The sequence below is a fragment of the Petaurus breviceps genome, unplaced genomic scaffold (genome assembly GCF_028583685.1).
Source record: "Petaurus breviceps papuanus isolate PSGF00001 unplaced genomic scaffold, PetGlider_PUasm1.0 180, whole genome shotgun sequence".
Classification (NCBI taxonomy): domain Eukaryota; kingdom Metazoa; phylum Chordata; class Mammalia; order Diprotodontia; family Petauridae; genus Petaurus; species Petaurus breviceps.
In genome coordinates this window covers 4,839,261-4,867,030 of record NW_027185782.1, presented here as the reverse complement: position 1 = coordinate 4,867,030, position 27,770 = coordinate 4,839,261, and the positions used below count along the sequence as shown (strand labels likewise).

At 47.1% G+C, this 27,770-nt stretch overlaps 1 protein-coding gene across 2 annotated transcripts in view; it reads right to left on the bottom strand.

Moving 5' to 3' along the window:
• The window catches only part of NCAN (neurocan), a 70,045-nt gene extending 44,118 nt beyond the window's left edge, over positions 1–25,927 (bottom strand). For both annotated transcript variants that reach the window (XM_069086896.1, XM_069086897.1), the window contains exons 1-7: positions 25,557–25,927; positions 15,172–15,251; positions 7,853–8,248; positions 6,106–6,280; positions 5,586–5,713; positions 5,007–5,300; positions 495–1,250 (exon numbers count right to left, since the gene is read on the bottom strand). In XM_069086896.1, the coding sequence (XP_068942997.1) occupies positions 495–1,250; positions 5,007–5,300; positions 5,586–5,713; positions 6,106–6,280; positions 7,853–8,248; positions 15,172–15,244 (1,822 nt within the window). In that variant the 5' untranslated portion in view covers positions 15,245–15,251; positions 25,557–25,927. The remainder of the gene's footprint in view (positions 1–494; positions 1,251–5,006; positions 5,301–5,585; positions 5,714–6,105; positions 6,281–7,852; positions 8,249–15,171; positions 15,252–25,556) is intronic.
• Between the last annotated feature and the right edge of the window lie 1,843 nt (positions 25,928–27,770).

Genomic DNA, 27,770 nt, shown 5'->3' with positions numbered 1-27,770 from the left:
GGAAGACTTCTAACAATTAGAGCTTTCCCAGAGTGGAACAGGCTGCTCAGGATGTAGTACATTCTCTCTCACTGGGGTCTTTGGGTAAAGGCTGGATGACCCTTGTTGGAAACACTGAAGAAGAGATTTTTTTTGTGTTGTTTTTTTTGGAGGGCAATTGGAGGTAAGTGACTTGCCCAAGGTCATAAGGCTAGTTTTGTGTTAAGTATCTGAGGTCGGACTTGAACTCAGGTCCTCCTGACTCCAGGGCCAGTGCTCTATTCACTGCACCACCTAGCCGCCCCAAAAAGAAATTTTTTTGAGGTACAGACAGGTTGGATTGGATGCCCTCTGAGTTCCCTTATAACTGAGATTGTGACTCCCCCTTTAGACCTGGGGTTTCCCAAGGGTGCTGCCTAGAGGGCTTTCTTAGGAAAGTGTTAGCCTTGAGGGGTTCTGGAGAATTCCAACTGCAGGGTCCCCTCCAAGGGCTCTGGTTGGGGTGAGAGACTCACTAGAGTGGGGTCTGTCCACCTCATTGGACAGAGTGTTCTGGGGGCCCAGCATGGGCCTAGTGGCTGTGATTAGGGGCAACTCCACATGGTTCCCGGCCTCCTTGGTGACTGGGGGAGTGGGGCTTGTGCCTGCTCTGATGCCCCACCCCATCCTGGAGGTTGCCTGCTCCAGAAGCTGCTGCTGGAAGTACCGTCCATTCAGCCCCCTCCTCCTGCCTGTGGTGCCCACTGGAGCTGCCGCAGTGCTGCTTGTTGGTTGGGCATCAGACTCCATTCCCATTTCAGTGGCAGATGCCACAGTCCCCTTGGCTTTAAGGTCCTCTGTGGGTCTGGGGTTTTGGGTGGCACCTTCTGTCCCTACCATGGCTGAGTGTGGGCTCTCTGTGCCCTCTGGGAAGACTGTCTCTGTTTGGAAACCTCCAGGCACGGGTGTTCTGTCTACCATATTTAGCCATGGATCCTCTTGTCTGGCCACCTCTGATCCCTGGGACCTGGCTGTGACCGAGGAAGGTGTCCCAGGGAATGGAACTTGGGTCCTCCCTGCCTTTCCAGACCCAGCCTCACTGGGAAGCAGGGAGGGCTCCTGGGACTGTTCATCAGCAGGGACCCCACTGAACACCAGAGGTTCCTGGGAGTCCACGGGTAAGACATTCTCTTGGCCTGTGATGGGCAGATCCTCTGCAGACAGAGCCTCTAGGTCCTCCCCATCAGCAGCAGGGTTATCTCGGTACCTGGGTGGAGATGTGGGGTGATGGGCTGTAAGAGAATCAGGAATACCAAGACTTCAGCAGTTATAACTGTTAACATTAACATACCACTTTACAATTATAATTTCATTTAGCCCTCACAACAACTTTGTAAAGCAGGTGATATTTCCATTTTACATATGAGGAAACTAAGGCAGATAGAGGTAGTGACTTGCCCAGGCTCATCTAGCTAGCAAGTGCCTAGGCACTTACTAGATTTGAACTCAAGTCTTTCTGACCCCAAGCATGGTGTTCTAGCCACTTTGGAAAGCTTTGTTTTTGGAGTCAATGGATGCAGCTCTGATTTTTCCTAGCTATGGACAAGATCAGAGACTCCTTAAGGGCAGGAAGGGAGGGATGAAAATGATGGTGAAGAGGGAGAATTGACAGATTTGGGGACTGACGGGACGTGGGACGTAGGGCGTGGGGGAAAGGAAGAAGTCCTAAGGAACACTAGCATTTCCATCCAGTGACTGGGGCGATGTTGGTACCCTTTTTAGAAACTAAGAATGCAGGAATGAAAGCCTGGGCCGTATTGGGGGTGGGGGGAGTAGATAGGGGAGAGGACAAGATGGGGACGGGACAGTATTTTCTTCTTCAGCCCAAATAATCCTCCCCCAAACAACCCAGTCAGGAACAGAACTTGTGGATCCCCCAAGGCAGGCGGGGATGGGGATAAATATATCTTGTCCCAATATGTTCTGTTCCAGCCAAAAATAGGGAATGTGAGCTATGCAGACGGTGCTTGCTGGCTACTGAGAGGTGAAAGTAGGGGAAGGGAGAAGAAGGGGAGCAGCAAGAAGCCTGGGGCTTGGATTCTATGGAAGGGAATGTCAGGGGAGGTCAGTGAGGAGAACTCTCAGAATGTACAAGGTCAGAGCTGGAAAGGACCTTAGAACACAGAGTGTCAGGGCTTGGGAGGGCCTTTAAACACTGAATGTCAGAGCTGGGAGGGCCCTTAGAACACAGGTTGTCAGAGCTGGGAGGGCCCTTAGAACACAGGTTGTCAGAGCTGGGAGGGCCCTTAGAACACTGAATGTCAGAGCTGGGAGGGCCCTTAGAACACTGAATGTCAGAGCTGGGAGGGGCCTTAGAACACAGAGTATCAGGGCTGGGAGGGCCCTTAGAACACTGAATGTCAGGGCTGGGAGGGCCCTTAGAATACAGGATGTCAGGGCTGGGAGGGCCCTTAGAACGCTGAATGTTAGAGCTGGGAGGGCCCTTAGAATACAGAATGTCAGAGCCTAGAAGGCCTTTAGAACAGAGGATGTCAGAACGTTGAGGGCCTTTCAAACTAGAGTGTCAGGGCTGGGAAGAACCTAAGAGATCATGTGGCACCTCAGCTTCCCTGAGCTAGAGGAAGTAATGGCCTGTTCTCTCCCTCCCCAAGGCCTCATTGTATTGCATGCTCATTTCTCTTTTGGTGGCAGCTGGGAGATGAGAGGAGGGGAAGGATGGGGGAGGTAGAGGGTCTCTCAGAAGGCAGAATGTCCTTTATTAGGGGGCCAGGACAAGGCATAGCGTAAACCTTAATTATACTTTAACCACACCTGATAGAGCAGGGCTGAGGGGTGAGGGGGAAAGAGAGTGATCAGTCCCCAAAGCCAGCTGTCTTCTAGACACACCAACCCTGAAAGGTGATCATCCTGTCCAGGGACTGACTTCTCTAGACACAAAGACCTACTTCCCCAGTCTTATCTCTGTCCCTTATTACCTGTGTGACCTTGGGCAAGTCACTTAACCTTCACGAGGAAACTTCAGTTTCTTCCACTATAAAATGGGGAAGTTATATAAGATGGCCTCCACTCAGTCAATAGACATTTGTCAAGGGCCTACTATGTGCCAGGCCCTGTGCTAAGTGCTAGAGATACAAAGAAAGGCAAAAATCTAATTGGTGAGACCACACACACACAACTATGCACATGCAAGATGTAAACAGGGCAAATTGGAGGTCCAGGCTCCCTTCCAACTCTCATCTATGAACCTACGGTCCCCTCAGCTACTCTTTTGCTTCTGGAAGTTGCAGACATGTCTTCCATGGGATAGAGGTTGAGCAGTTGGGTGGGACAGTGGATAGACTGCTGGATCTGGAGTCAGAAAGACCTGAGTTCAAATCCCACCTCAGATACTTAGTAGCTGTATGACTCTGGGTAAGTCACTTAACCTCTCTCTGTCTCAGTTTCCTTATCTGTGAAATGAGAATAATAGTACCTCACAGGGTTGCTGTAAGAACCAAATGAGATAATGTATGTAAAATGCTTTGCAAACCTTTACCTATCTATGTATCTAGTTCTATGTAAATGCTAATATTGTTATTATCATCATCTTCATCACCATCGAGGCCTGGACCAGTAATCAAGACATGGAGATTCTTTGACCTGGTTTATCACTCACTTGCTGCGTGACTTTGGGCAAATCACCTCTCTCTGGGCCTTAGTTTCCCCCTCTGTAAAATCAGCTCTGACATTCTATAGTCTAAGGTCTAATATCGCCACTTGAGACATTCTGTGGCTCTGGGCATAACAGGCCTCCCAGAAGTGACTGGGACAAAGGATCAGAGAAACTTAGAAACTTGTATGGACATACATTTCCCAGTTTGCCTGATGTTTGCTTATCCTTTATTCCAATCACTGCTGAAAGACATTACATATGGGACAAGCAGAAGGTGAGGAATTATAACCTTTCCCCTTTTCCCTGAGGTGGACAAGACCCAGTCTTAGACATCTCAAGTTGGATAGTCAATAGAATTCTTGAACTCAACATATCTAAAACTGAATTCATTATCTTTCCCACCCCACCAATTCCTCCCTTCTTTCTAACTTCTTTATTACTGTCGAGGGTACCACCACCCTTCCAGTCCCCCAGGTTCTCAACCTAGGTGTCATCCTCAACTGCTCACTACCTCTCACTCTCCATAGCCAATCTCTTGCCAAGGCCTATAAATTTTACCTTCATAACACCTCTTATATATGCCCTATTCTCTTCTCTGACACTGCCACCACCCTGGACAAGCTCTCATCTCACCTCTGGCCTGTTGTAATAGTTACTGGTGGGTCTGCCTGCCCCAAGTCTCTCCTTATTCTAGTACAACCTCAACACAGCTGTCAAATTCTTCTTCCAGGACTAGCCATGTTACACCTACTCAATAAACTCCAGTAATTCCCTATCACCTTCAGGATGAAATATCACATAATAGGTGCATAATAAACATTTGCTGAGTGGCTTACTGATAGTCTCTGAAGCCCTGGCTTTTGTCTCAGTAGACCACTGGATACAGAGCTGACAAAGCTCATGGATGTTGGGGTGTTTGTGCTCATAGCAGCGGAGATGGGCTGCTATGAGCTACCTGTACTCTCTGGTCAGGTCCTAAACTGTGACCAACATCACATATTTCTGAGCTAGCTCATGGCATTGGGACACAGTCTTGATTTAGGGTCCAGGCTTGAATCAGGGGAACAGGTTGAAAATCATTAGCCCATCTAGAGAGGAAATTCAGAACTTTCAGCCAAATAAATAATGGATTGTAGCCCCAGTAATCTATCAGCTTGCAGGAAACTAGAGCAGATGTCTGGAAGTTGCTCCTTCAGGAGAAATGGGTGGGGGTAGAAGGAAAGTGAAAGCAAGACTCTGCCCTGGGGCTACAGTAATCCCCTACTGCCTAATGTCCCTTTCTAATCCCTCTCCCAGAGTCCTTGGAGTAGGTATGATTTCGGCTCTGGAGCCCAAGCACTTAGCAGAATGTCATGTTTGTTGAATGAATGCATACCTCGGTAGCAGTAAGCATCAAACTTGATGGAGGGTTCAGGAAAGCCTGTACGGTTGGAGAAATTGTAGAGGGTCCGCACCCCAGGAGCCTCACCACCACAGCGCCGCCTGGGTGTCTGAATGGGGTAACGAACACTGCCATCTGCCAGCCAGCCTGGGTCGCATTGGTCAAGGCCCTCCTGCCAGGCCAAGTAGAGGTGCCCGACAGTGGCCAGAACTGCTCCCTGACTCTGGCACTGAGCCCGGGCTCCCCACAACGTGAGTCGGCTGGGTGGTGACACGTAGAAGACTTCTCCTGTCAGAAGGAATGGGAGGATAAAAGTCATCCTGTGCCCTCAGACATCCCAAAGCGAGCCAGATGGAAGGGGAGGAATGGGAGGTGGCAGAGGAAGAAGTTTCCAGTACAAAGGACCCCAGCGAGGCTGGGCAATCTGAGTTAGAATCCATATCTGATCTTGGTGGGTTGCTTTGGCTCTCTGGGTTGTAGGGGGAAGGAAAGACACAGGGTGGGAAGCCATGGTGTGGGCTTAGGGTGGGCAGCAGTAAGTATTGGACTGGAATTGAGAGGTCTTATACTTGCCTCTTAGTTCCCGAGCAAAACAATAAACGTCATAGTGCTCATGAGGATCTCGTCGGCCGTAACTGCGGACCCCTGGAAGACTGTTCCGGTCTCCATAACAACCAGGCCTAGACAATGTAATGGGATACCTGAGGGAAGACCAATTCCAGTTAGTAAGTTAGTGGCTATGATGCCCCACTCTCCTGGGATGTTGGAATGAGAGAGACAAGCATGAGAAGGCCTCGGGGCTTAAAGGAACTCTTATCACCTTCTCACCTTCCTGAGGTAGGCCGACAGAGATAGGGAGAACAATGAAGAAGACGGCCAGAAGCACATGAACCCTACCGTCCTTTCCATCTCTGAGATTCTAAGGTTCTAGGATCCAACACCCATTTCCCCCAAGCCATCAGGTCCACCGGACCACCACCTCCAAGTGGCACTCACAGCTCTGAGGGGCCGCTTGGAGGTGGCGGCCCAGCCAAGTTGCTGCTCTCCCGCTATCGGCGACTCCATCTCCTCCCATCTCCCAGGGCCCACTCACCGGACGCTGCGGTCGGACAGCCAGCCAGCGTCACAATTATCATAGCCGTCCTCAAAGGCAGCCTGCAGGTGGCGGGGAGCTGCGATGACAGCAGAGTTGCGGCGGCAGGCTTCCCGAGCTGCCTGGAAGCTCAGGGTATAGCGGCCCAGGGAGGCCCGATAGTGGAATACGACACCTGGGGAATGAAGGGGTGGATGGAAAAGGGAAATTATGGGCAAGGCTCTCGGGAATGTCAGCAACACTTTCCACCTTCAGTCCCATAAGGCCATCCATCTCCCACTAAGAGGTCACAGTGATGATGCATAGAATACATTTATCGTATCTTAAAACCCTGTATCTGTCAGCCATCATTGCCATCATCATCATTCTCATCATCAGAGCAAGCCTCTCTACTTGGGCCTGCTCTCTTTTCCTCCAGGAAGCCTGACCTGATTAGTCCCCTCCCCACTGCCCCCAAACTAGGATTACTCCAGTATGTACTGGACTGACATGTGTATTTGAGTTGCTTATATATAGCACCCTCTCCCACTGCAAAATTGTGAATTCAATAAAGTCCAACCTTCAGCTTGCTCCATGCTTTCCAAGTCCCTCTGAGTATGCCTTCCCCAACCTTTCTCCTAAGGTCTCACACATGGGAGAAGGAAATGCTGGTGGCCATTGATAGAGATAGTAAAGCCAGGAGGAGGAACAGGTTTTAGGGGAAAGTAACAAGCTTGGTTTTGGACAAGGCAGGTTTACAATGCCACTGGGCCCTCTTGGTGGAGACAGCATAGAGGACCTGGCTCAAAGGCTAAATAGGCTTAAGGCTTCTTAAATGTGACTTTGGGCAAGCCAGTTAACCTCTCTGGGCCTCAGATTTCTCATCTGTGAAATGAAAAATCAGACTAGATGGCTGCTAAAGTCTCTCTAGCTCTAGAACAATGCTAAATAAAAATGCTATGATTTATAGCGCTATGATTTTATAATCCATTGTATCCTAGAGGCAGCTGGGGATGTGGGTCAGGGCTATAGAATTAGTTCCAAGTCATCTGCATAGGGCTGGGAGTTAGATTGTACAAAATATAGTAATCCTCTGTATTCCAAAATTCTATTGTTGTTCCATTCATTTACATAAATTCTGATTCTATTCCATTTTTATGGCTCTATGAATATCATGAGAGTTGAGAAGATCCTGGTTCAAGTTCTTTCTCAGACACTGAATGTGAGACTTTGGGAAAGTCACCTCACTTCTCAGTGCTCCAGGCAAGTCTCTAAGATGTTTAATTGCAAAGGAGTTACCTCTATCTGTGCAAGAGAGAGGTCCTCAAATGGGAGTTCTCTTTATTAATAAAACCACAGGTGTAGCAAACAGCAACAACAATAATAATTCTGTAATTTCATGATGCCAAATCTAGTCTGCCTTGACTCTACCTCCCTCCAAGTTCCTTCTCTTACCAACTAATTTATCATTTCTATGGAGGTGATAAACCCCTGGATAATATCACCCTCATCTCATGTCTCCTGCCTTCCCTGCTTTTTTCTGCTTCCCCTCTCCCTGCTTTGTAGTAAGGGGACATGGGGAGTAAAATGGAGAGACATTTTGGCAGCAGGTCCCTTCCTACCTTTACTGAGCACCTGAGGGAGGAGGAGGGAAGGAAAGGAGAAGAAACAGTTCACTGGGATTTGCTTTTCCATAGTTTAAGGGTCTCTCTAGCCCCTGGCTAAAAGCCCAGTATGGCCACCCACAGCCCCCCAGTCAGGTACTGACCAGTCACTTCCAGGGGCAGCAGGTCCTGTTCATCCTCAATGCCAGTCACTACCTCGCAGCGGTAGAGGCCAGCATCACTGGCCCGCAGGGGCCCCAGAACCAGGGTGGCATTGGAACGATTCTGGGGATATCCAGGCAGTGTCACCCGGCCCTGCCAGCCACGTGCCACCTTTACCACATTATCCTTGGCTACCAGGACTGGTAGTTCCACCCTCTGGCCTGAGGCAGCCCGAACCTTGGTCCACTTGACCCGAGCTGGGTCGTGTGGAGGGCCAGGCTCCTGTGGGTGTCGGAGGACAAAGAGGCATGGTAGAGCCACCAGCTCTGCCAGTCCTGCCCGCACGGTACCATGGGTCACCTTTTGAATTCGGATCACTTCTTCACCATCTTGGGTTCCTGAGCCAGAGGAAATGAGAGCTATGTTAGTCTCCCTGAATATAATCTAGAGGGCATGTACTTTAGCCCAATTCCCATATTCCCTCTAGCCCTACATACCTGGGCCCCTTTCCTCATCTGATAGAAATCAGCCTCAAAGAATCACTGATGGGCCCTTAGAACATAAAAAGTCAAAGCTGGAAGCCTCTTTGCAATCATTTAACCCAACCCATTCATTTTATAGGCAAGGAAATCAAGGCCTTGAGTGGGGAAATGACTTGCCCAAAGTAGAATGCTAGAGCTAGGGTTTGACCCCATGTATCATGAGGGAGGCAGCTTGGTGGCTCAGTGGAGAGAGTTCTGTGGACAGAACACTCAGGAAGACCTGAGTGCAAATCTGGCCTCAGATACTTACTAGCTGTGTGACCCTGGGCAAGTCACTTAACCTCTGATTACCTTAATCCAACAGAGAAGAAAATGGTAAACCACTGAAGTATCCTTGCCAAGGACAGTATTGGTGTGATAGCATCCACAAAGTCATGAAGAATCAGACATGACTGAACAACAACAAGCAATCATGATGGACCAGTGTTCTTTTTACTATTTCCCTATCTTTTAATTCACTAAAGATTTACAGCTAGGCTCTGATTAGTTAGAATAACAGATCCCCTGAAGTGGTCGAATTATTCAAATTAGCATTGTACATTTTTATTGAACTGGAACCAATAACCATATTTTACATAGTTATAACTTTGAATAGTGCAAATTCAAATTACATGCTGTCACTTCAGGGGATTCATTATTCACTCTAATCAAGACCTAGATGTATTGGATGCCTACTATGTGCAAGTCAGTAGGCCAGGTGCTTATTAATACCATATTTTACACAGGTAGGTAGCACAATGGATAGAGCATTGGCCTTGGAGTCATGAAGACTTGAGTTCAAATGTGGCCTCAGCCACTAACTGTATGACCCTGGGCAAGTCACTTAACCCTGTCTTCCTCAGTTTCCTCATCTATTAAATAGTAGCTATCTCTTAATGTTGTTGTAAGGAGCAAATGAGATAATATTTGAAAAGCATTTAACAGGTTCCTGGCACATAATAGGTGCTCTAATGCTTGTTCCCTTCCCCCTTGACTGCTACAGCTCATTCATATCTGCATTGTATTGCAAAGCTTACAAAACAATAAGTGGGTGAAGTAAATATATGCCAATAATCTCATCAAGCTTGGGGTTCATAACCTAGAGTTCAGGAACTTGTTTTTAAAATATTTTGAAAACTGTAATTCAATATAATTGGTTTCCTTTATAGCTTTACGTAATTGGTGGTGCAGTAATTGGAGTGCTGGGCTTTATATCAGAAAGCTGTGAGCTCAAATCTGGCCTTCGACAGTCACTAGTTATGTGACCCTGGACAAATCACTTAACCTCTTTCTGCCTCAGTTTCCCCAATTATAAAATGAGGATCAAAATAGCACCTACTTCCCAGAGCTGGTGTAAAGATCAAATGAGATGATATTTGAAAAGCACTTAATATAGTACCCAGCACATAGTAGGTGCTTAATAAATGTTTGTTTCCTATATTGAAGTGCTTGTCTTCTCAATAAGAGGGGGTGAGGAGGGAGGAAAGGAGAGAATTTGGAATTCAAAGTTTTAAAGATGAATGTTAAAAATGGTTTTTTACACATAACTGGGAAAAAAGAAAATACTAAATTGAAAAAAATTGTTTCCTTCCTTATTTCATTCATTTATAAACATGATTCTAAGAAAGGGGGTCCATAGGCTTCCTTAGAGTGACTGCCCAAGGGGTAGAAGACACATAAAGAGGTGAGGGACCCCTTCCCTAATTGATTTCTCGTATGGAGATTCCCTTCATTGTACAGAACACAGGCCATCCATGTCTGACATAGATATTACAAATATTACTAGTTCTACTTTTCAGGGGGGAGATTAAGGTTCAGAGACATGACTTTCCCAGGCTCAGATAACCAATAAACATCAGAGTAGGGATTTGAACCTGAGTTTCTCTTGATTCCAAGCTTACCACTGTTCCCTGAAAAGCAACATGGTACAGTGGCGAGAGCTGGCGTTTGAATGCCAGTAAGCCGGCATTTAGATAGCATTTCACAAATATGATCTCATTTGATTCTCATAGCAACCCTGAGAGGTAGGAGCCATTATTATCCCCATTTGACAGATAACAAAACCAAATTAAACGACTTGCCCAGGGTCACACAGCTAGGGCGTGTCTATGGATGGATTTGAACTGTCCAACTCCAGCATTAGAGTTCTATCCACTACACAAACTGTCTCACAAGTTTTGCCACTGCTAAGGCTGGGGTTGGAAGCTTTCATCTCCTGATGGAAGTCACACAATGACTTTGGACAAGTCATCAGCTGTCTCATCTGTAAAAAGAGGGGGGCTGGATCAGATAAACTCTGAGGACCCTTCCAACTCTACCTCTACACTCACATCTGTAGCTAGAGATTGTAGGGCCCAGGGGAAGCAGCATGAAGGCGCTCTTGAGTCAATCTGGAAAGAACAAATCAGTTAAGTGAGAGAAAAGACCTTGGAATTTAGGACCCCAGTACAGCCCTCTGTGGTGAAGAGACAGAGACCCTAGGATATCAGTTCATTTGGTGGAAACCCCAGGATCTTATTTCTCAGTCCTCTTCTGGGGCAAGGACGAAGGAGAGGCAGAGAAGACAGCTGGGGAGAGAGGAGGGAATGGGGCAGGGTTGAGTTAGTGACCTGGGGTGATGGGGATGGGGAGAAGATGCTCTCATAGGGTAGCCTCCTATTTTAACTAATTATTCTTGATAATTAGGGGCTAAAATGAGTTATTTCTACCTGTGCAAGTGCTATGAGCACTTATTTTAGTGTCCTAGGGACAAACCCCAATTGTCCTGTCCTTTTTGGGGTTCGCCTCACTTTTATAGAGGGTTTAATATTCCCAGAGTGCTTAGTTCCAAAATGTTTTCACATGCATTATCAGACTTTTAAATCAAAGGATGTCAGATCAGGAAGGGATCTCAAACCAATTTCTTCATTATATAGATGAGGAAATTGAGAGGAAGCATGCATGACCTAGCCAAGGTCATCCACTGAATCAGTGGCAAAGCTGGGCTCAGAATATGAGTTTCCTTGGTCACTGAGATATGACATCCCTTTCTCTCCTCCCAGAATTTAGATACATCAACAAGCTGCTTGGGGCAAACTGAGCACCATCCCCAAAGGTACTAGGGCTGAGGGGCTGTTAGAGAAAAGACCCCTGGACCAGTGGAGGAAATTCTGAGGGTCTCACAGGCAAAGATCTCCCTGGTAAGGCAGAGCTGGACGGTAGAGTGGATTAGTGCTAAGTCTAAGAGTCAGAAAGACTAGAGCCCAAATTTTCCCTCAGACATGATCTGTGTGACTGGACACTTCTCTCATTCCTAGTTTTTTCATGTGTAAAAAGAGGAGGTTGAATTTAACAGTCTCTAAGGCATCTACTTCTAAATCAATCTCATAGGATCATTGAATCATCTATGGGGACAGGCTTACTCTCTCTGAGCCTTCCTCATTCACCTCTTTCTTCAGTACTGTCCTGAGAGCCAACCCTACCTTAACCCTCTATCCCTTGGGTTCATGGCGCTGGGCTAGGAACATCTAGGACTTCTCCCCTTCATGAAGAAGTTCCCATCCTGGGTTCCACCCCCATATTTTTCAGACTATCTCATGTAGAGGTACAGCGTTGTACACAAGGATCAGAGCTAATTCTTGGTTTCTGTAAAGTGGAATAAGATTCATTTCCAACTCAGAAGAAACACCAGACTGCCTGTCTCTCTGTCAGTATTGTCCTGCTCTGCACAGAAAGGTCATCCTATGGACAAATGGATTTGTTCTGTGATGTTTGGATTCAGACAAAAGGCTGCACTTGAGGACCTGGGGGTCCCATGTGGCTTCGAGGTCAAAGTTCCCCACCCCTGGTCTAGATAATTCCATGATAGAGGGGCAGGAAGTGATGCTCAGGAGGCTTTCAGACCAACACCAGGGACAGAGAAGAAAGGATGCTGAGGATAAGTGAGTGGAATCAGAGGTCGACACACAGGCAGTGCCTCTCCGAGCTGTCGGGTGGGTGGGTTGGAAGCCACGTTTCTCTCCTCACTGGTTGACTCAGTAATGAGCAGCTGGACAGATGCCACTGGCAGAAGATTCTGCCAAGGAGGAGGGCTATCAACATCGGGGTGGAGAGGAGCAGCCATATGAAGGCTCCAAGTCAGGACTACAGTGGCTCCATGACCTCATGAAAAGTAAGAAGGGAAAATGCCATCTTTTGAATGATAGGTCCCTGGGGCCCATGGATGAAGCCATGTGGTAGAGAAGAAAGGGGCCTCAGAGATAATCTCATTTTACAGATAATTAAACCTGATGCCCTGAGAGGCTAAGAGACTTGTTTGCCAGCTACGTGGCACAGTGGATAGAGTACTGGGCCTAGAGCACTGAGTTCAAATCTAGCCTCAAATACTTACTAGCTGTGTGGCCCTGGGCAAATCGTGTTACAACTGGCTGCCTCAGTTTCCTCACCTGTAAAATGGATATAATAATAGCATCTGCCTCCCAAGGTTGTTGTAAGGATAAAATGAGATATTATTTGTAAAGCACTTAGCACAGTGCCTGGTGTTTAATAAGTGCTATGTAAATGTTATCTATTATTATTATTAAATAGTAAACAGAATTTAAATTCTGTTTAAATTAACAATTTAATAAATAGTTAACAGAATTTAAACCAAGACCCTTTGAATCTAAACACAGTGTTTGATCATAGGCCTAGCAATCAAGTAAACCTGGTTTTGAATCTAATCCCCTATTCTCTTGTCTGGGTCTGTATTTTCATATCGGTGAAAGGAAGGGATGAGATTAGACAAGCTCTTAGTTTCTTTCTAGCTTTGACATTCTTTGAAGTATTCTGAGCTCCCTGTCTCAAAACACACTGTGCTCTTCTGCCATTGTATCTTTATCCACAATGTTCCTTATACTCTATGGCCTTTAGGGTCTGTCTTTTAAAGCCACACTCAAATGGCACCTCCTCCATGAAGCCTTCCCCGGTGCTTCTGGTCAGTAATGACCTTCTCACTCAGATCTTAAGTACTTTGCATCTCTTGGGTTAATTTAGCATTTAATATGTAAATTATTATTTTAAAAAATTATCATTTACATTATAGTTATCTGTGTGAATGTTACCCTTCCACTTGACCGTAAGCTCCACAAGGGCAGGTCTTAGCTAAACTATATATCTCCTCCAGCATTCAACTCAGGTCTCTGTGTTGGAAATACATTAAATACATGTTGAATTATTGAGTCCATCTCCTGCTCTTTACCCTTTTCTTATATATACCCTGCCCTGGCAGTAACTGATCATAGTAGGCTTGTTGTCTCCTCCCCCCACTCCCAACCCCATTTCCAGCCCTTTTCTTTCCTCCAAGCCCTCAGAGACTTTCACTGGAAGGGTCTATCAGGTGCATGACAGTGTTAATGAGGACATGTGCAAGTTTGCATAGATTTGCATAAGTATATTCTCTGGCAGCTTCAGAGGCCTCTTAGGGTCATTTCCTTCCCTCCCAGAATCTGGGCAGGTCTGAGCATTTCTGTCTCCCACCCTCCTAGGAGGGGGAGGGTAAGAGTCTTATTAGGAGGGAAAGCAGGAAGGAGAGTAGAGGATATTGAGAGACAGTTTCCCATATTTCCTTTTAAATTGGGGGGATTACAAAATCAGGCCACCCCTTGTCCCCAAAGCTGATTTGGATAAAGTCTGAATGAGGCTAGAATCAAGCTGAGTTTTATTAATTTCAATCATCAAAACCCCCACCTTTGTATGAACAGAAAGAATTGTTAATACATGTACAAGATAGCATGTGAAATTTTCAAAGTAAATCCAATCTGGGGGTGTGGTCAGTTTGTGCAATTATTTTTCAGTATATGCCTATATAGTTTTCCTATTAGGAATTCAGCCTGTATTTAGAAGCAGCCTATATTCTTGCCAATATAGCATTTCTAGCATTTTATTTCCTTTTTTGTAAATCCATATCTGTGTCTAAATTCTATGATGAAGCAAAGAGATGGGATAGTGGTAGCCAGAGGCATCTAATGTGGAGGCAGTATTTAGGTATGGGAGTTTAGGGCCTCAGGAATGAGCTGCCTGAGGACAGACCTGGGAACTCATTGGGAAGGAGGTTAAGTCTAGACATAGTGCAAGGGGGACTTTTGTGAGCTGGGAGAGGGGAGTCAAGTCAAAAAGCATTTATTAAGGACTTGTTATAAGGATTTGTTATATGCTAAGGACTTAGGGCAGCTAGGTGGCGCAGTTAATAGAGCACCGGCCCTGGAGTCAGGAGGACCTGGCTTCAGATCCGACCTCAGACACTTAACACAAAAACTAGCTGTGTGACCCTGAGCAAGTCACTTAATCTCAATTGCCCTCCAAAAAGCAAAAAATAAAAAACAAAATAAAATAAATTAATATGCTAGGGACTGTGCTAATCACTGGGGACACAAGGGAAGGAAAAACAGTCCCTTTTCTCAAGGAGCTTACAGTTTAATGAGGGAAGCAACATGCAAACAAGGAATAAATAATATCTGTGTAATCCAGAACTTGGGACGAAATCTGAAATCATATCATGGAACTGGGGAAGGTACATAGACAGCAACAGAGGTCTTTAACTCAGGCAAACAAATGGCTAGAGCCTCTTCTCTAAAGCGGAGAGGGGGATTCAGACAAGATCTAGTTCTGCAAAGAATCCTGGGCCTTACCCAGCCCAGAGCCAGATCCCAGACTTGGGACCCAAGAAAGAAAAGAATGCCACAGGAAGGGGGAGAGCAGAGGGAGAATCTCAGAGGGTGGGCAAAGATTCTGCACCACCCCCCGCCCTTGGTTCTTCCCCATCTCCCCAGGTACCAACTTACCCTGCCCCCAGGCCCAGAGCAGTAACATCTGGAGCAGCAGGCTGCGGGTAGCCCAGAAAGATGGGCTCCCCATCCCGAACCTGGAATAAAAAGGAGGAGGAAAGAAGAGCAGAGATGAGCTTTCTCTCATTCTCAGCTCCTGGTTAGTAACCTTTCAGCAACAGGCTGGCTGGGGCAGCTGGATCTAAGCCTTCTCCTAGCAAAAGAAGGCCTAGTGTGGAGGCCAAGTGGACTCTTCCAGGCCCTTGGGACTCAGTGTCCTTTCACAACATCCCTGCATAGGGAGAGTGACCCTCCTTTCCCTATGCAGCCCCAGAGCAGCCGGACAACTTTGTCCAATTCTTCTCTATGGAGGGGACTTTATGTTACAATGCATCCAGGTCTTTCTCCCCTTTCCTAATACAACACAAAGAATAATTTCCATACCCCATCCCCAGAATCCTCAGGGCTCAGTCCCACCCCTAAACTGAACACACAACACAAAAATGACTCCTGAAGGCTTAGGCCACTTTCTCCACATGCAGGGACCCATGAGTCCCTCCATATACATAGCAATGTCTTCCCAACCAAAGCACAGCACTACCCTCGTGTCCCCACACAGGCACTGTCATGGCCCAGCTTCTTACACACAATGGTTCCCAAGATCCAAGGATAGGCCCAACTATTCTGTAAAAAGAAAGTGAATCCAGTCCATCTCAATAAACTGTACTCCAAGCAAGCTGGCTCAGGAAGGTACTGTCAAGGTCAGTGCTGTGTGTGCACCTCTCCAAGTTAATGAACAACAATCCATCCCCAGGGCAGTGAGAAGCATCATTCCCACTCTCCCGCCACAACCATTATCTGCCTCCAAATGTCTCTCTTTCCATCCCTAACCCACCAAATACCTTATCTAACCTTCTAGGTCTCTTTCTTTCTGGGTCCCTCTCTTATTTTTTTTTCCAGGTCTGTCTAGCTTTCTTGACCTCTCTCTGTCTCAGTGTCTCTGTATCTCTTATAAGTTCCATACCTTTTCTTTCCTGCTCCCTTTTCTTCTTTCTTGTGTCTCTCTGGATCTAATTTTTTTTTGTTTCCTCACTTTACCATTCAATGCCACTCTCCACCCCAACTTTTTTTTTTTTTGCTTTTTGGAGGGCAGTTGGGGTTAAGTGATTTGCCCAAGGTCACAGGCTAGTTTTTGTGTTAAGTGTCTGAGGCTGGATTTGAACTCAGGTCCTCCTGACTCCAGGGCCGGTGCTCTATTCACTGTGCCATCTAGCTGCCCCCACCCCAACTTTCTGATAGCACAACCTAAGTTCCCTGGGGTTGAGGGGATGTCAAGAAAACTATTGCTGACCTAGACCAGAAATCCTACATGAAATTTTCTCCCCAAACTAGATCCTACTTGCTCAGAGTAATAGACAGACAGGGCCTATGCTCTACCCTAAAGTTCATGCTCACCCTAGAGTTTTTGCTAATCCTTTTGAGATGGTGAACAAGTCTGGCTTTAAAAGTGAATGTGGGGGCAACTAGATGGCGCAGTGAATAGAGCACTGGCATTGGAGTCAGGAGGACCTGAGTTTAAATGTGGATCATATACTTAACACAATAACTAGCCGTCTGACTTTGGGCAAGTCACTTAATCCTAATTACCCTGCAAAAAGCCAAAAAAAAAAAAAAGTGATTGTCCTCTACACAGTACCTCTTCAGATAAACACTATGGGTTTCCTGGAAGAGGTAGGCCCTGAGGAAAGTCATGACATCCTCTCTACAGCCAGAAAGTCATTTTTCTACCCCCTCTTAGTGATCTCTCTGACTCTTAAAGATTTCCCACATTCTGGGTCCCAGTTTTGGAGGCAAGAGCCTCTGAAAATTTTCCCTTTTGCTGTTGTTCAGTTGTTTTAGTCATGTCTGATTCTTTACGATGTCATCTGCAGTTTTCTTGGCAAAGATACAGGAATGATTTTGCCATTTCCTTCTCCAGTACATTTTCCAGATGAGGAAATTGAGGCAAACAAGGTTAAGTGACTTGCCCAGGGTCAAAGGACTAGTAAATGCCTGAGGCCGCATTTGAATTCAGGTCTTCCTGACTCCAGGTCTGGAGCTCTATCTACTTACTGTGCCACCTAGCTGACCCCCAAATTCTCCCTACCAGCCCTCAAAGAAGGTTGCACCATGTCCCAGATGGTCCATCTAGGAGATGGATAGAACCAGTCCCAGCCCTAGCCCTAGCTGGCTGCAGAACTCAATGCCTCTGCTTCTTCAGGGCCCTACAGATGATGTGGCCAACAGAAACTGTGGTTGGGAAGAGAATCCTGGCTTAGTGGGGGATAAACAAGGACTATGCAAGTGTAGAGAGAACCATAAGGGAACTAATTCTATTCCAGATTCAGAAATGCTTAATCCCAGAAAGGGGTTAGACAAGATGGTAGAATGGAAAAGAATGTAAGAGTGGGGATTAGGAGGCCTGGCTTCTTGCTCATTCTCTCCTACTAATTCCCTGTGTGACCCTGGGTCAGTGCCTCACTGTAGTCCTGGGTCTCAATTTCTTCATTTCTAAGATGAAGTTGTTGGATTAAGAGGTTTTGAACTTGGAATCCATGCTCTTAAAAAAAACTATATAATTGAATTTCAATATAATTGTTTCATTTGTAATTCTATGTGTTTCATTTTATGCACTTAAAAAGATTGTTCTTCAGGTTTAGCAAAGGGGTCCATAGCAAAGAGGTCCATGACATTAAAAGAGTTTGAGAGTCCCTAGACTAGTTTTGGTCTCCAAGATCCCCATCAGGCAACCAATGTTCCATGTTCTAAGATCCTTTTCAGCTCTCATAGAATTTCAGAGCCAGAAGGCACCTCAAAGGTTATTCCGTCCAATCTATACTGGAACCCTTTGTAAAAACTTCAATGAATGATCAGTCTTCAGCTGAAGACAACTAGTGATAGGGAACAGATTGCTTCCTGAGGCAACCCATTACATTTTTTGGATGCCTCTAATTGTTAGCAAGATTTTTCTTATACACAGAGCCCCAAACCCACCTCTTGGCTACTTTCCCCCACAGTTCTTAGTTCTGCCCTCTAGCAACAAGCAGAATGAGTCTAATTTCTCTTCCACAAAACAAGCTTTCAAATATTTGAAGACATTTGTCATGTCCCCTCTAAGCCTCTTATTCAGGCTAAAAATTCGCTGTTCCTCCAACCAATCCTCATCTAAGCAAAATCTCTTGCTATCTTACTGTCCAGGTCATGCTCCTCTGGATGCAAGCCCATTTGTCAGGGTATCTCCGAAAAGGAGATGCCCAGAATGGTACTGGGTGGTGCATGGCTAGCTAGAGCAATAAACTTGGAGGTAAGAAGACCCAAGTTCAAATCCAGCCTCAGACACTTACGAGCTGTGAGACACTGGCCAAGTTATTTAAATTCTCTCAGCCTCAGTTTCCTCATCCATAAAAATGGGGATAATAATAATAGCACCTGCTTTGCAGGGTTGTTGTGAAGGATCAAATGATGTAACATGCAAATTGCTTTGCTAATTTTAAAGTTTCATATAAATGTTAACTATTATTGTTGTTGTTCTTATGGAATTCAAGTTTCCAGGTATGGTCTGATCAGGGTAGAGTTCAGTAAGGCTATCACTCTCTCTCTCTGGACCTTCCCCACTCCATCTGCTCCTCCCCTCCCCCCACAAGTTCCCGGAGGGCAGGGTAGGGTAATGTCGTGGAAGGAGTTCAGTTTGGTGTCGGAGGGTCTGCATCCCAGGCCCACTCTGCTCCTGTCTAGCATTACAACTTTGGTCAGGTTAACTTCCTTTGTTGGGTTTAGCTCCTCCTAACACTCAAATTATCTGCCTCAAGGGATCATTTTAAGGAAAACACCTTGTAAAGCTTAAAGAGCCAGATAAATGTTTTATTATTGTTGTCCATTTTTGTATCTGCTCCAGTGATAAACATAGCAAGCTACATAGAGTAGGGACTTAGCAAATGTCTGCTGATGAACAAATGAATTATTGTATGATTCTATTGTCTCGTCTTTCTAAGGTTCTATTCCATGAATCCAAGATTCTAGGATTTTATTCCAGGGTTCCTCAAATGACCAAAGGAAGAAATGTCTCATAGGACAAAGAGAATTTCCCCTGATGCATAACACCAGGCAACATCAAAGGTTTGTAATCCTTCCCTTTCTACCTATACCCTGATCCCCAGGGAGCCTGCTTTCTGGCATCCATTTAATTAACAAGGGACCAGACACCCTGGACAGCTGCTTCTGCTTTCTAAACTATCTGCTTCAGCTAGGGACAGATGCTTCTGCTGTCTAAACTATCTGCCTCAGCTAGGGACCCACCCTGGATTGTATCCTGGGCTTAAACACTCAGGGTGTCAGAGTGGTTCAACAGGAAGAAAAAAAAAAGCATTAGCTTGAGAGTCATGAGTTCTGGATTCTGGTCTCTGCTTTGCTATTGAATCTTGGGCAAATCATGTTTTCTCTTTATGCCTCCATTTATTCATCTCTTAAACAGGGGAATGGAGTTAGATTAGATGACCTCTCAGAGCTAGCTCTGATATTCTAGGCTCTAAGTTCTCACAGCCCTTCTAGCTCTGACATTCTTGTTTCTAAGGACCCTTCCTGTTCAGGACTTTCAATTTAGACTCTCATAAAAGCCCAAGGGCATGCCAGCTTTGGGGTGGATGACCTCATCAGATCAGAGGGTCATATACTTGTAATTGGAAAGTTGAAGCCTCTCTTGGGAACTCTACTTAGGAACTCCTGGGTCCTCACTTCTGAGGCTTCCCTCTGTTTATTATCAACTTGCAGAATTTTACCTGAATATAAGGGCAAATTATAATTTGCTTCCCCATCCATCACCTCCTAGACAGGGCCCTTGAGATTGCCCTGGGTAAAGGAGGAAGGAGGGTGCTCTGAATGTGAGGTAGGAGGGATTCTCACAGAGGGTAGAAGTGAGTTGAGTCAGAGTGAATTACCAAAAAAAAAAAAAAGCCAAAGTAGAAAAAAGTCAATCAGCATTGGCTCAGACCCAGAAGTGGTTAGAGTGTTGGTCTTGGAATCAGGAAAGCCTAGGTTCAAATCCTACCCAAACACTTAAGTAGCTATGTGACCAAGCAAGTCACTGAACCTTTCTTGGCCTCAGTTTCCTCATCTGTAAAATGAAGTTTTTGCCTCAATGACCTCTGAGGTCCTTCACAGCTCAAAATTTATGATTGAAGTCATATGTCTATGATCCTTTGATTCCTCCCTTGAAGTTGGAAACAAGACCTGAGACTGGTCTCACTTCCCCTGTTTGACAAAAAGTAAAGAAGCACTGGGGAGGAGCAGGATGGAGGAGCAGAGTTATAGTTTAAAGGGAGGAAGTATATGGCTTCCCACTGAGAAAGAAACTTTCAAGGCTGGGTAGGCCACCCAACAATGGGGAAAGACTTTCTTCATGTCTTGTAATTATGGCCCTAGCATCACATCACTGCATGGCTCCTGGATGGGGAAGTTAGAGTCCTGCCTAAACAGGAGAACACTGTCCATGGTGCTGAGGGAGCACCTGATGCTAGGAAGTCCTCCCTGCCTTCCCTTCATTTGAAGGGAACTTCTGAGATGTGATTCTAACATAAGGAGCCAGTCAGGAGCTCCCTGACCTTTGGTATCAATGGCATGGGTTATAAGTAAAAGGACAAGGCCTCAGCAAACAAGTCTTTGAAAATAAGGATAGGGAATCTGGACTGCAGTAGGCAGGGTAGAATTTGCTATTGTCAGAGTTGTGCTTTATAAAACTGAATTTTACAGGTCTCAGCTTCCTCTTCTAAAAAATCATTGGGATGAATTAGATTACATCAAAGCTTCCACCCAGCTCTGAAATCCTGTGTTCTAAGGTCTTTTCCAGATCTGACATTCTATGCTCTAAGGTTCCTCCCAGCTCTGACATTTTATGTTCTAAGATTCTAGGATAAATCTGGTTACTTTTGCAAGATTGTTCGGTTGGGAGAGAGATCAATGGGGAACTACAGTGGTTGTCTGTTGCTCACAGCAGTGATTTCCAACCTGTGATCAGGGGAGTTTTTGCAAGAGCTCCCTGAATCGTAATCCAAACCCATAAATAAGCAAATCTACCTTCTATAAGCTGAATAATGTCTCACAGAAATGTGTCGCTATTTTCCAAAAGGCTATAGATGCTTTTTAAACAAAACATAAATTCATTTAAAAGTATTACGGCATTCAAAGTAGCTCTGATTCCACTTAGTATTTTCTCAATCAACAGATACTAAAACTGCAGCTGCTATTGTGTTAGAAGCATTCAAAAAAGAAATGAAAAAATGCTGACATTATAAAAGAATCCTCATAACTCAAAAGGTTTTAAACTGATGATTTACAAGTTCCTTTAGCCTGACAGTCCAAGGACCTGAACAGTCCCTTAATTTCCACCCCCAACATACACCCATCTATCTATCTACTTCCACTATATGCCCCCAGTTCTCATGGGATTATAGGCTTATAGATCTAGAATTGGAAGGCAACTCAGGGGACTTCTAGTCTAACCCCTTCATTTTATAGATAAGGAAAAAAGGTCTGGAGAGTTATAATCATAAACAGGTAGTATTAGAAATAAGGTTTGAAGCTGGGATTCCTGACTCCAGAGCCAGGTCCTTCCTAAAGTCTGCATGGGAGCTGGACATTCTGAAATGGGTTCCTGCAGTGCGAATGGCCCCTATTCCAGGTTCCAGACTATCGTACGATATTAACCTATGAGCATCCCACTGGATAGTGCATTCTCTTTGTCTTTGCCCTGGATCTTGACAAGGGACTGCTTAGCACTTGACTCCATTTAGACCCAAATCATACCCCTCTCTCCTTATCTAAAATGAAGGTGGACTTTGCTTCAGGGAAATACAACAATAAGAGTTAGGATTTTAGTAGACAAGTGGTGATGATGGGAGTAGGGAAAGGTGTTCACTTTACAGAAAGATTCCCCATAGGTTTCTTTAATTCCCATTTAAAATGAAAATCAATTTGCAAAATCCATCTTGCTCAGGGCCAGGGGCAGGAAGGCAATGAGTCAGGTTGTTGATGACGGACGGGGATGTAGGATGGGGTCTCCCTCGGGTGCTAACAAATACTGGCATCCAGTATGTTCCAACCTCATCACACACACACACACACACACACACACACACACACACACACAGCCAAACTCTCTCAGGGTCATATCCCACCTCACCCCACCCCTAGTCACAGGCAGCCACTCAGTTGACATCATAGACAGAATCATCCAGTTAGTCATACGGTCACATTCCCACATTCTCTGGCACACCCCCTCACCCTGTACCTGCAATCAGTCACACACATACGGTGCACAAGTCACCCAAAGTCACACTCTTAAAATAACCCCTCACTCCAGAGTCCTGGTGAATTTTCACAGCTGTGAAGGGTTTTGTCATCTTATGAATAATTCATAGGCTTCATGCATATGCAAGTGGAGGCAAAGAGGGAGCTAGAGACCAGCCTCAGCTGGAACCCAGTCCAATTCTGGGCAAATGACAGTGTTGTAGGGTTGGGTGGGGGTAAGTGAGGAGGATTAGAGGAGATATCCAGCCTCCTCTCCTAAACTGGGTTTCCCTGATGTCCTAATTCTGAAGGTATGTATATCTGAGAGGAAGGAAGGGATTACAGTGTGGGTATGTGCCATAAGGTACCTTTGTAGGGAAACACTTGTGAATGTCCATGTGTCTCTGTGTGAGAGTATGTTTTTTAATGTATTTTTGTGGAGGAGTTTGGAAAGGTGCATTTCTGTTGGTATGCATTTGTAGGTATAATACTGCTTTCTTTGCATCTGTATTGTGTGTGTGTGTGTGTGTGTGTGTGTGTGTGTGTGTGTGTGAAAGAATGCAGGGAAGGGCTGGAACCAACTCGGGAGAGGGGTACAAGCTACAGAGCACAGGGAAATTTAATCTTCAGACTGGTGAATAGAGATGAGACATCCCCTGCCCAATCTCCCTCAGGTTATCATGGTCCCGTTGGAATCCCCTGTATCCTAGGGTGGGCAGGTGATGGTATTTAAAAGGTGATAGGACAAATCCTAGAGGTGGAACTGGTCACTAGCTAAGTGGGGAAAAACAGGGGCCAAATTGGCTCCAGAAAATCCGAGGGAGTTTCCTGAAGGCTGAAAGATATGGCCCTTAAATTCTGGGTTCTCCTTGGACACAACTGAATTACATTGTCACAACCCACGGATAATTTTCTTCACACACACATACAGAGTCACAAGCCAAGAAGCACATAAATTCTACACATACACACAGAGAGAAATTTAGAGCTGGAAGAGATCTGGAACTGCCTTTCATTTTTACATGGGAATGTAAAGGCTCAGATGGGGAAACTGAGTCTCAAAGAGGTCATATGACTTGCCCAAGGTCAGGAAGGCAATAAAGTCAGAATTCAAACCCAGTTTCTTTGATGCCAAGTCCAGAGATCTGTCCATTCCAACACAAGAAGCACTACCATGCATCCTAACATACAGTCACACCCCAGCAGACATATCCCCTCTCACACACAAAGACATGGCTGCAGAGTCGCGCACACACAGTCACAACCACAGACACTCTTACTAGGGTACCCCTTTTAACACACACAGACATACAATCATTCCAGTTATGCACTTAGAGCCACGCAGAGATTAGGAGGAGGGATGGGGTGTGGGGGGGGGGGGGGGGGGGGTCGGGAGGTATGCCTTTAGAGAAGGGGTGGCTGCTGAAAGCTATGACCTCTTCTCTTAGACTTGGCCTCTTCCATACTCTAGTACACACTATTTTTCCTTCTTCTGCCCCCCAATCCCATCATCCTCCCTCACCCCAAAACAGCGGCTTGAGAAGCCAAAGCAGCAGCTGCCCAGTCTAAGGAATCCACCCCTCCAATCAAAGCCACCAGCAGGAGGCAGGAACACCACTGGGGAAGCCCCATAAGCGAACAAAGCCCTGGCTCCGTCCACTCCAGGACTTCTGACCAGGGGGTACCCCGTGGAAGAGCTGACTGGTCCAGGCAGCGGGGAGGGAAGGAGAAAGAAGGGAGATGGCTAGAAGAGTCCAGGTGAGGGCCCCCTCGCTGGTCCTTTCAGACCCTTCCTTTGCCCTGCCCTCTCTCATTGGTATTTTAGGGCTGTTCCCTGCCCCAACATCAACCCTTGCCTTCTACACACGATATCCACGGAAAGGGGGAGAGGGGTAGTAGGCGGAGGGATACATTATCCACCGTCCGGGGAGTCTCTCACTTTCATTTCCTCTGAGGCAGTCTGGACAGATTCTCCTTTTGGAAAACCTGTCCTTCCGGCTCCCAATGCCACGGCTGGAAGGGCACCCCGCTAGATGTGGCCTGAAAGGAAGGAGCTTCTACTGCACTTCATCTTAGCTCCCCTCACACTCTCCACCTCCATCCCCAGGCAGGTTTCTTCCATGTTCCCTATCCCAGAGGTGTTTTCTCCAGGCCCTGGACCACACAGACACAATATAGACCACCTAAAAGTTCCTCCTTTGCCTTGGTCTAGGCAGGGGAAGGAACTCCTGCTTCTGACCCAGGGAGGCAATAGGATGAAGAATCCATTGTAGGAAGCTACCACGGTCCAGTTCCGCCACGTCTGACCGGCTCTCCCACTCACCTGATCCCCGAATCCCAGTCTCACCACAGGGTCTCCCAAGTGTAGTCCTAACCCAAATCACCTAGGATCTTTGGTCACCTAGGTGTTGCCTTCAACCAGGGTGCTTCCCTCCCGTTCTTGTTCCCAGCTCATCATATTTGCTTCTCTCTCCTACTCTCTCTGGGGGCAATCAGCCGTGTTTCCCACTCCCTGAGTCGCTGACCCCAAACCCCTCCCTCAGTTCTTGTTCTAACAATCCCAAATTCCCAAACTCTTCTTCCTCTCCACCTTCCTACCCCAGTTAACTGGCGGGCTCCTCCATTTTCATACCGCCTACCCCATCCCCCCCCCCCCCCCCCCCCCAGACCCTTGAGTGCACTGACACGGTAGTGGGGAGGAAGAGAAGACACGGCCCAAGCTCTCCTCTTCAAGAGGAAGACACGTCAGGGGTACACGGGATGGGGACGGAGAGCGCCGGTCACGGGTCCCAGGAGTCAGTCGCCTCCAGGGACGGGTCAGTTGTCAACTCCCCTTTTCCCAGGGTCCCAGGAGAAGGAGTCAAGGGTTGCAGCTGGCCCAGTTCTCTTAGAATTCCCACCGCCAACACCCCTACCCCCGGTCTTGCAGAGCTGGCAGAATTCTGCCGGCGGCCAGGACGGGGCGGGCGCCGGAGCCCGAGCCTGCGTTGTCCGCCAAACAGGAGAACTCTGGACGTATCCCCACCGCCCCTCAGTCTACCCCCCACTTCCCGTCTCAGGCCCAGACCCGGGACGGCACCCACCTGCGTATGGGCTCCTCCTGCTGTGCCGTCCGTGGGTCCGGCCGCCCGCGGGCCAAGGGGGCGGCGGCGCCCGCTCCTAGCGCCGGCGCATCCCCGCAGAGCCTGCGAGGCGGAGCGGTGCCCGGGCGGGTAGGCGGCTCCGCATCGGGGGGAGGGAAGAGGGGAGAAAAGCGAGCCAAGGGGAGCCCTGCACAAAGCGGCCGGGGCTCCGGCTCCGGCTGCGCTCTAGCCGGGGCGCCCGCGGCCGCTGCACCGCCGCCTGCCTGTCCGCCCGCCTGGGGCCCAGCTGGCTCTCAGCTAGCTCTGCACTCCCCACTCCCAGCAGGTGGCCGCGGCGCTGGGGGCCTCGCGTCCCAGGTTTCGTCGCCGCTGTTTCCTCGCCTTCTCTCTTTTTTATAAAGAAGATTCGAGACTGGAGTGCGCATGCGTTGCCAGTTTTGCACGCCCCCCTATACCCCCCCTCCCCATTCTAAACTCCCCCTCCTTCTGTTTTCGTTCCCCCCACTTCTCCCTCATTGCAGTCCAGAGACTTTTCTTGGAGATGCTCTGGGAGTGATGGAGAGACACCCCCCTCCCCCCCGCCACCCAACTGTCCATCAGGAAGGACCGAATATGCTTCTCCACCCCTATCCCCCAATTCAATCCATCCCCCAATTGACCTGATGTTGGGGGTGGCGGAGGGGCCGAGACCCAAAGCTGAGGCTTCCCTAGTCCTTTGCTGGGGTTCGGAGGGAGGTAAACGGACAAAGGAAGTGGATGAGTACTTGGGTAGGTGTGTCTACTTTAAGGCCAAGCTTGAGAAAGCTCTGAGAACTGAGCTTGAGAATTCAGGGTCCCATTCACTTCTACTGGCCCCAAGTCCCACCGGGGGAGCCTCACTCTGCCCCTTCTAAACGGATCCACGTTGGCGGTATGGTGTCTCTGAGTCTGTATGTAGAAGTCGTGTTGTGTATTAGTGCTGGACCACGTGTGTGGGTTATTAGCCTGCGTTTGTCAGAAAGTGTGTTGTGAGGATGTTTTTTGGGGAGAATAAGGGGAGTGTTTGTGTTTCTCCTGCCTTGGTGTGTGGAGTAAAGTCTGGGCTTTTTTTACACAACCACATTTACCAGTCATGTGACTGATATTGATAGGTTACTTAACTGCTCTGGTCTCAGCTTGTTTGTAAAATAAGAGGTTTAGATTAAATGGTCTTCCATTTCTGATATTCTAATTTTCTAGAGGTCTCTTCATGGCTCTCTGCAAAAGTGTAAGTCAATAGAAGTCCAGGTGTGTGTCTGGGGGTACCTACCTTTGTCCGTCTGAGGGAAGGTATTTGACTGAATGTGTGAGAATATGAGAAGTTGTGATACCTCTCCTGATCCCTTACCAGACAGGTGGTTAAGATTTCAGTCTAGGAAGAGATGACAGCCTCCTGCCTGGGTACCTACTTCCAGAGCTCCCTATTGTGCCTTTCAGCCCTGACTGGTTTTCCAAGGATTAAGTCAGTCCATTTCCCCTTCCAGGATATTTCTTTTCCATCTCTAGCTTCTCCCAGTTCTCCCCACCCCCAGCACTTGGCAGGGACACCTGGTAAGATGGGAGGGCAGGAGTAAGAATGAGAAAAGGTGGATGCTAGCTTAGGGGGTAGGGAGGGTGAGACTCCCATCTCTGGCCTATAAATAGCTCATTGAGTAGCATCGGGTTTTCAGCATCACTCCTCCCCCTTCTATGGCTAGACACATTCTTGTCCCTGAGCAACAAGCTGGCCCCCAGTGGGACTGCTGAAGTGTTCTGTCTTTCCCTGGGGAGGGGGTTGATCACCCATTCCTTCCGCCACAGAACTCTCTTCTGGGCTGCCTGAGGCTCCCAAATCCCTTCCCTAGAAGGGGGTGTCTCCTGACAAAAGCTGTGTTAGCCTGCCCCTCCTCCAGTTCTGCCAAACTGTTAGCCTTGGCCCCCAGCCCGATTCCCAGGCAGAGGCTTGGCGAGGAATGGAAGGCATAGTCCCAGGGGTTCTTAAGCAAGGAATATGGGCATCATGACTGATTCTGCATGGGACACTGTCAGCAGGTGTCTTGGGGATCAAGTGTCTTAAGCCCTAACCTAAGCCCAATCCAACAGGGAGAGATTATGGGTCCCATAGAGAAACAGAATTTGCCTCCCTGCCTCAACACAGAAGGCCAACAATATGTTAGGAACATTCAGGTCAATTATCTTTTTGTTCACTCCTCCCCA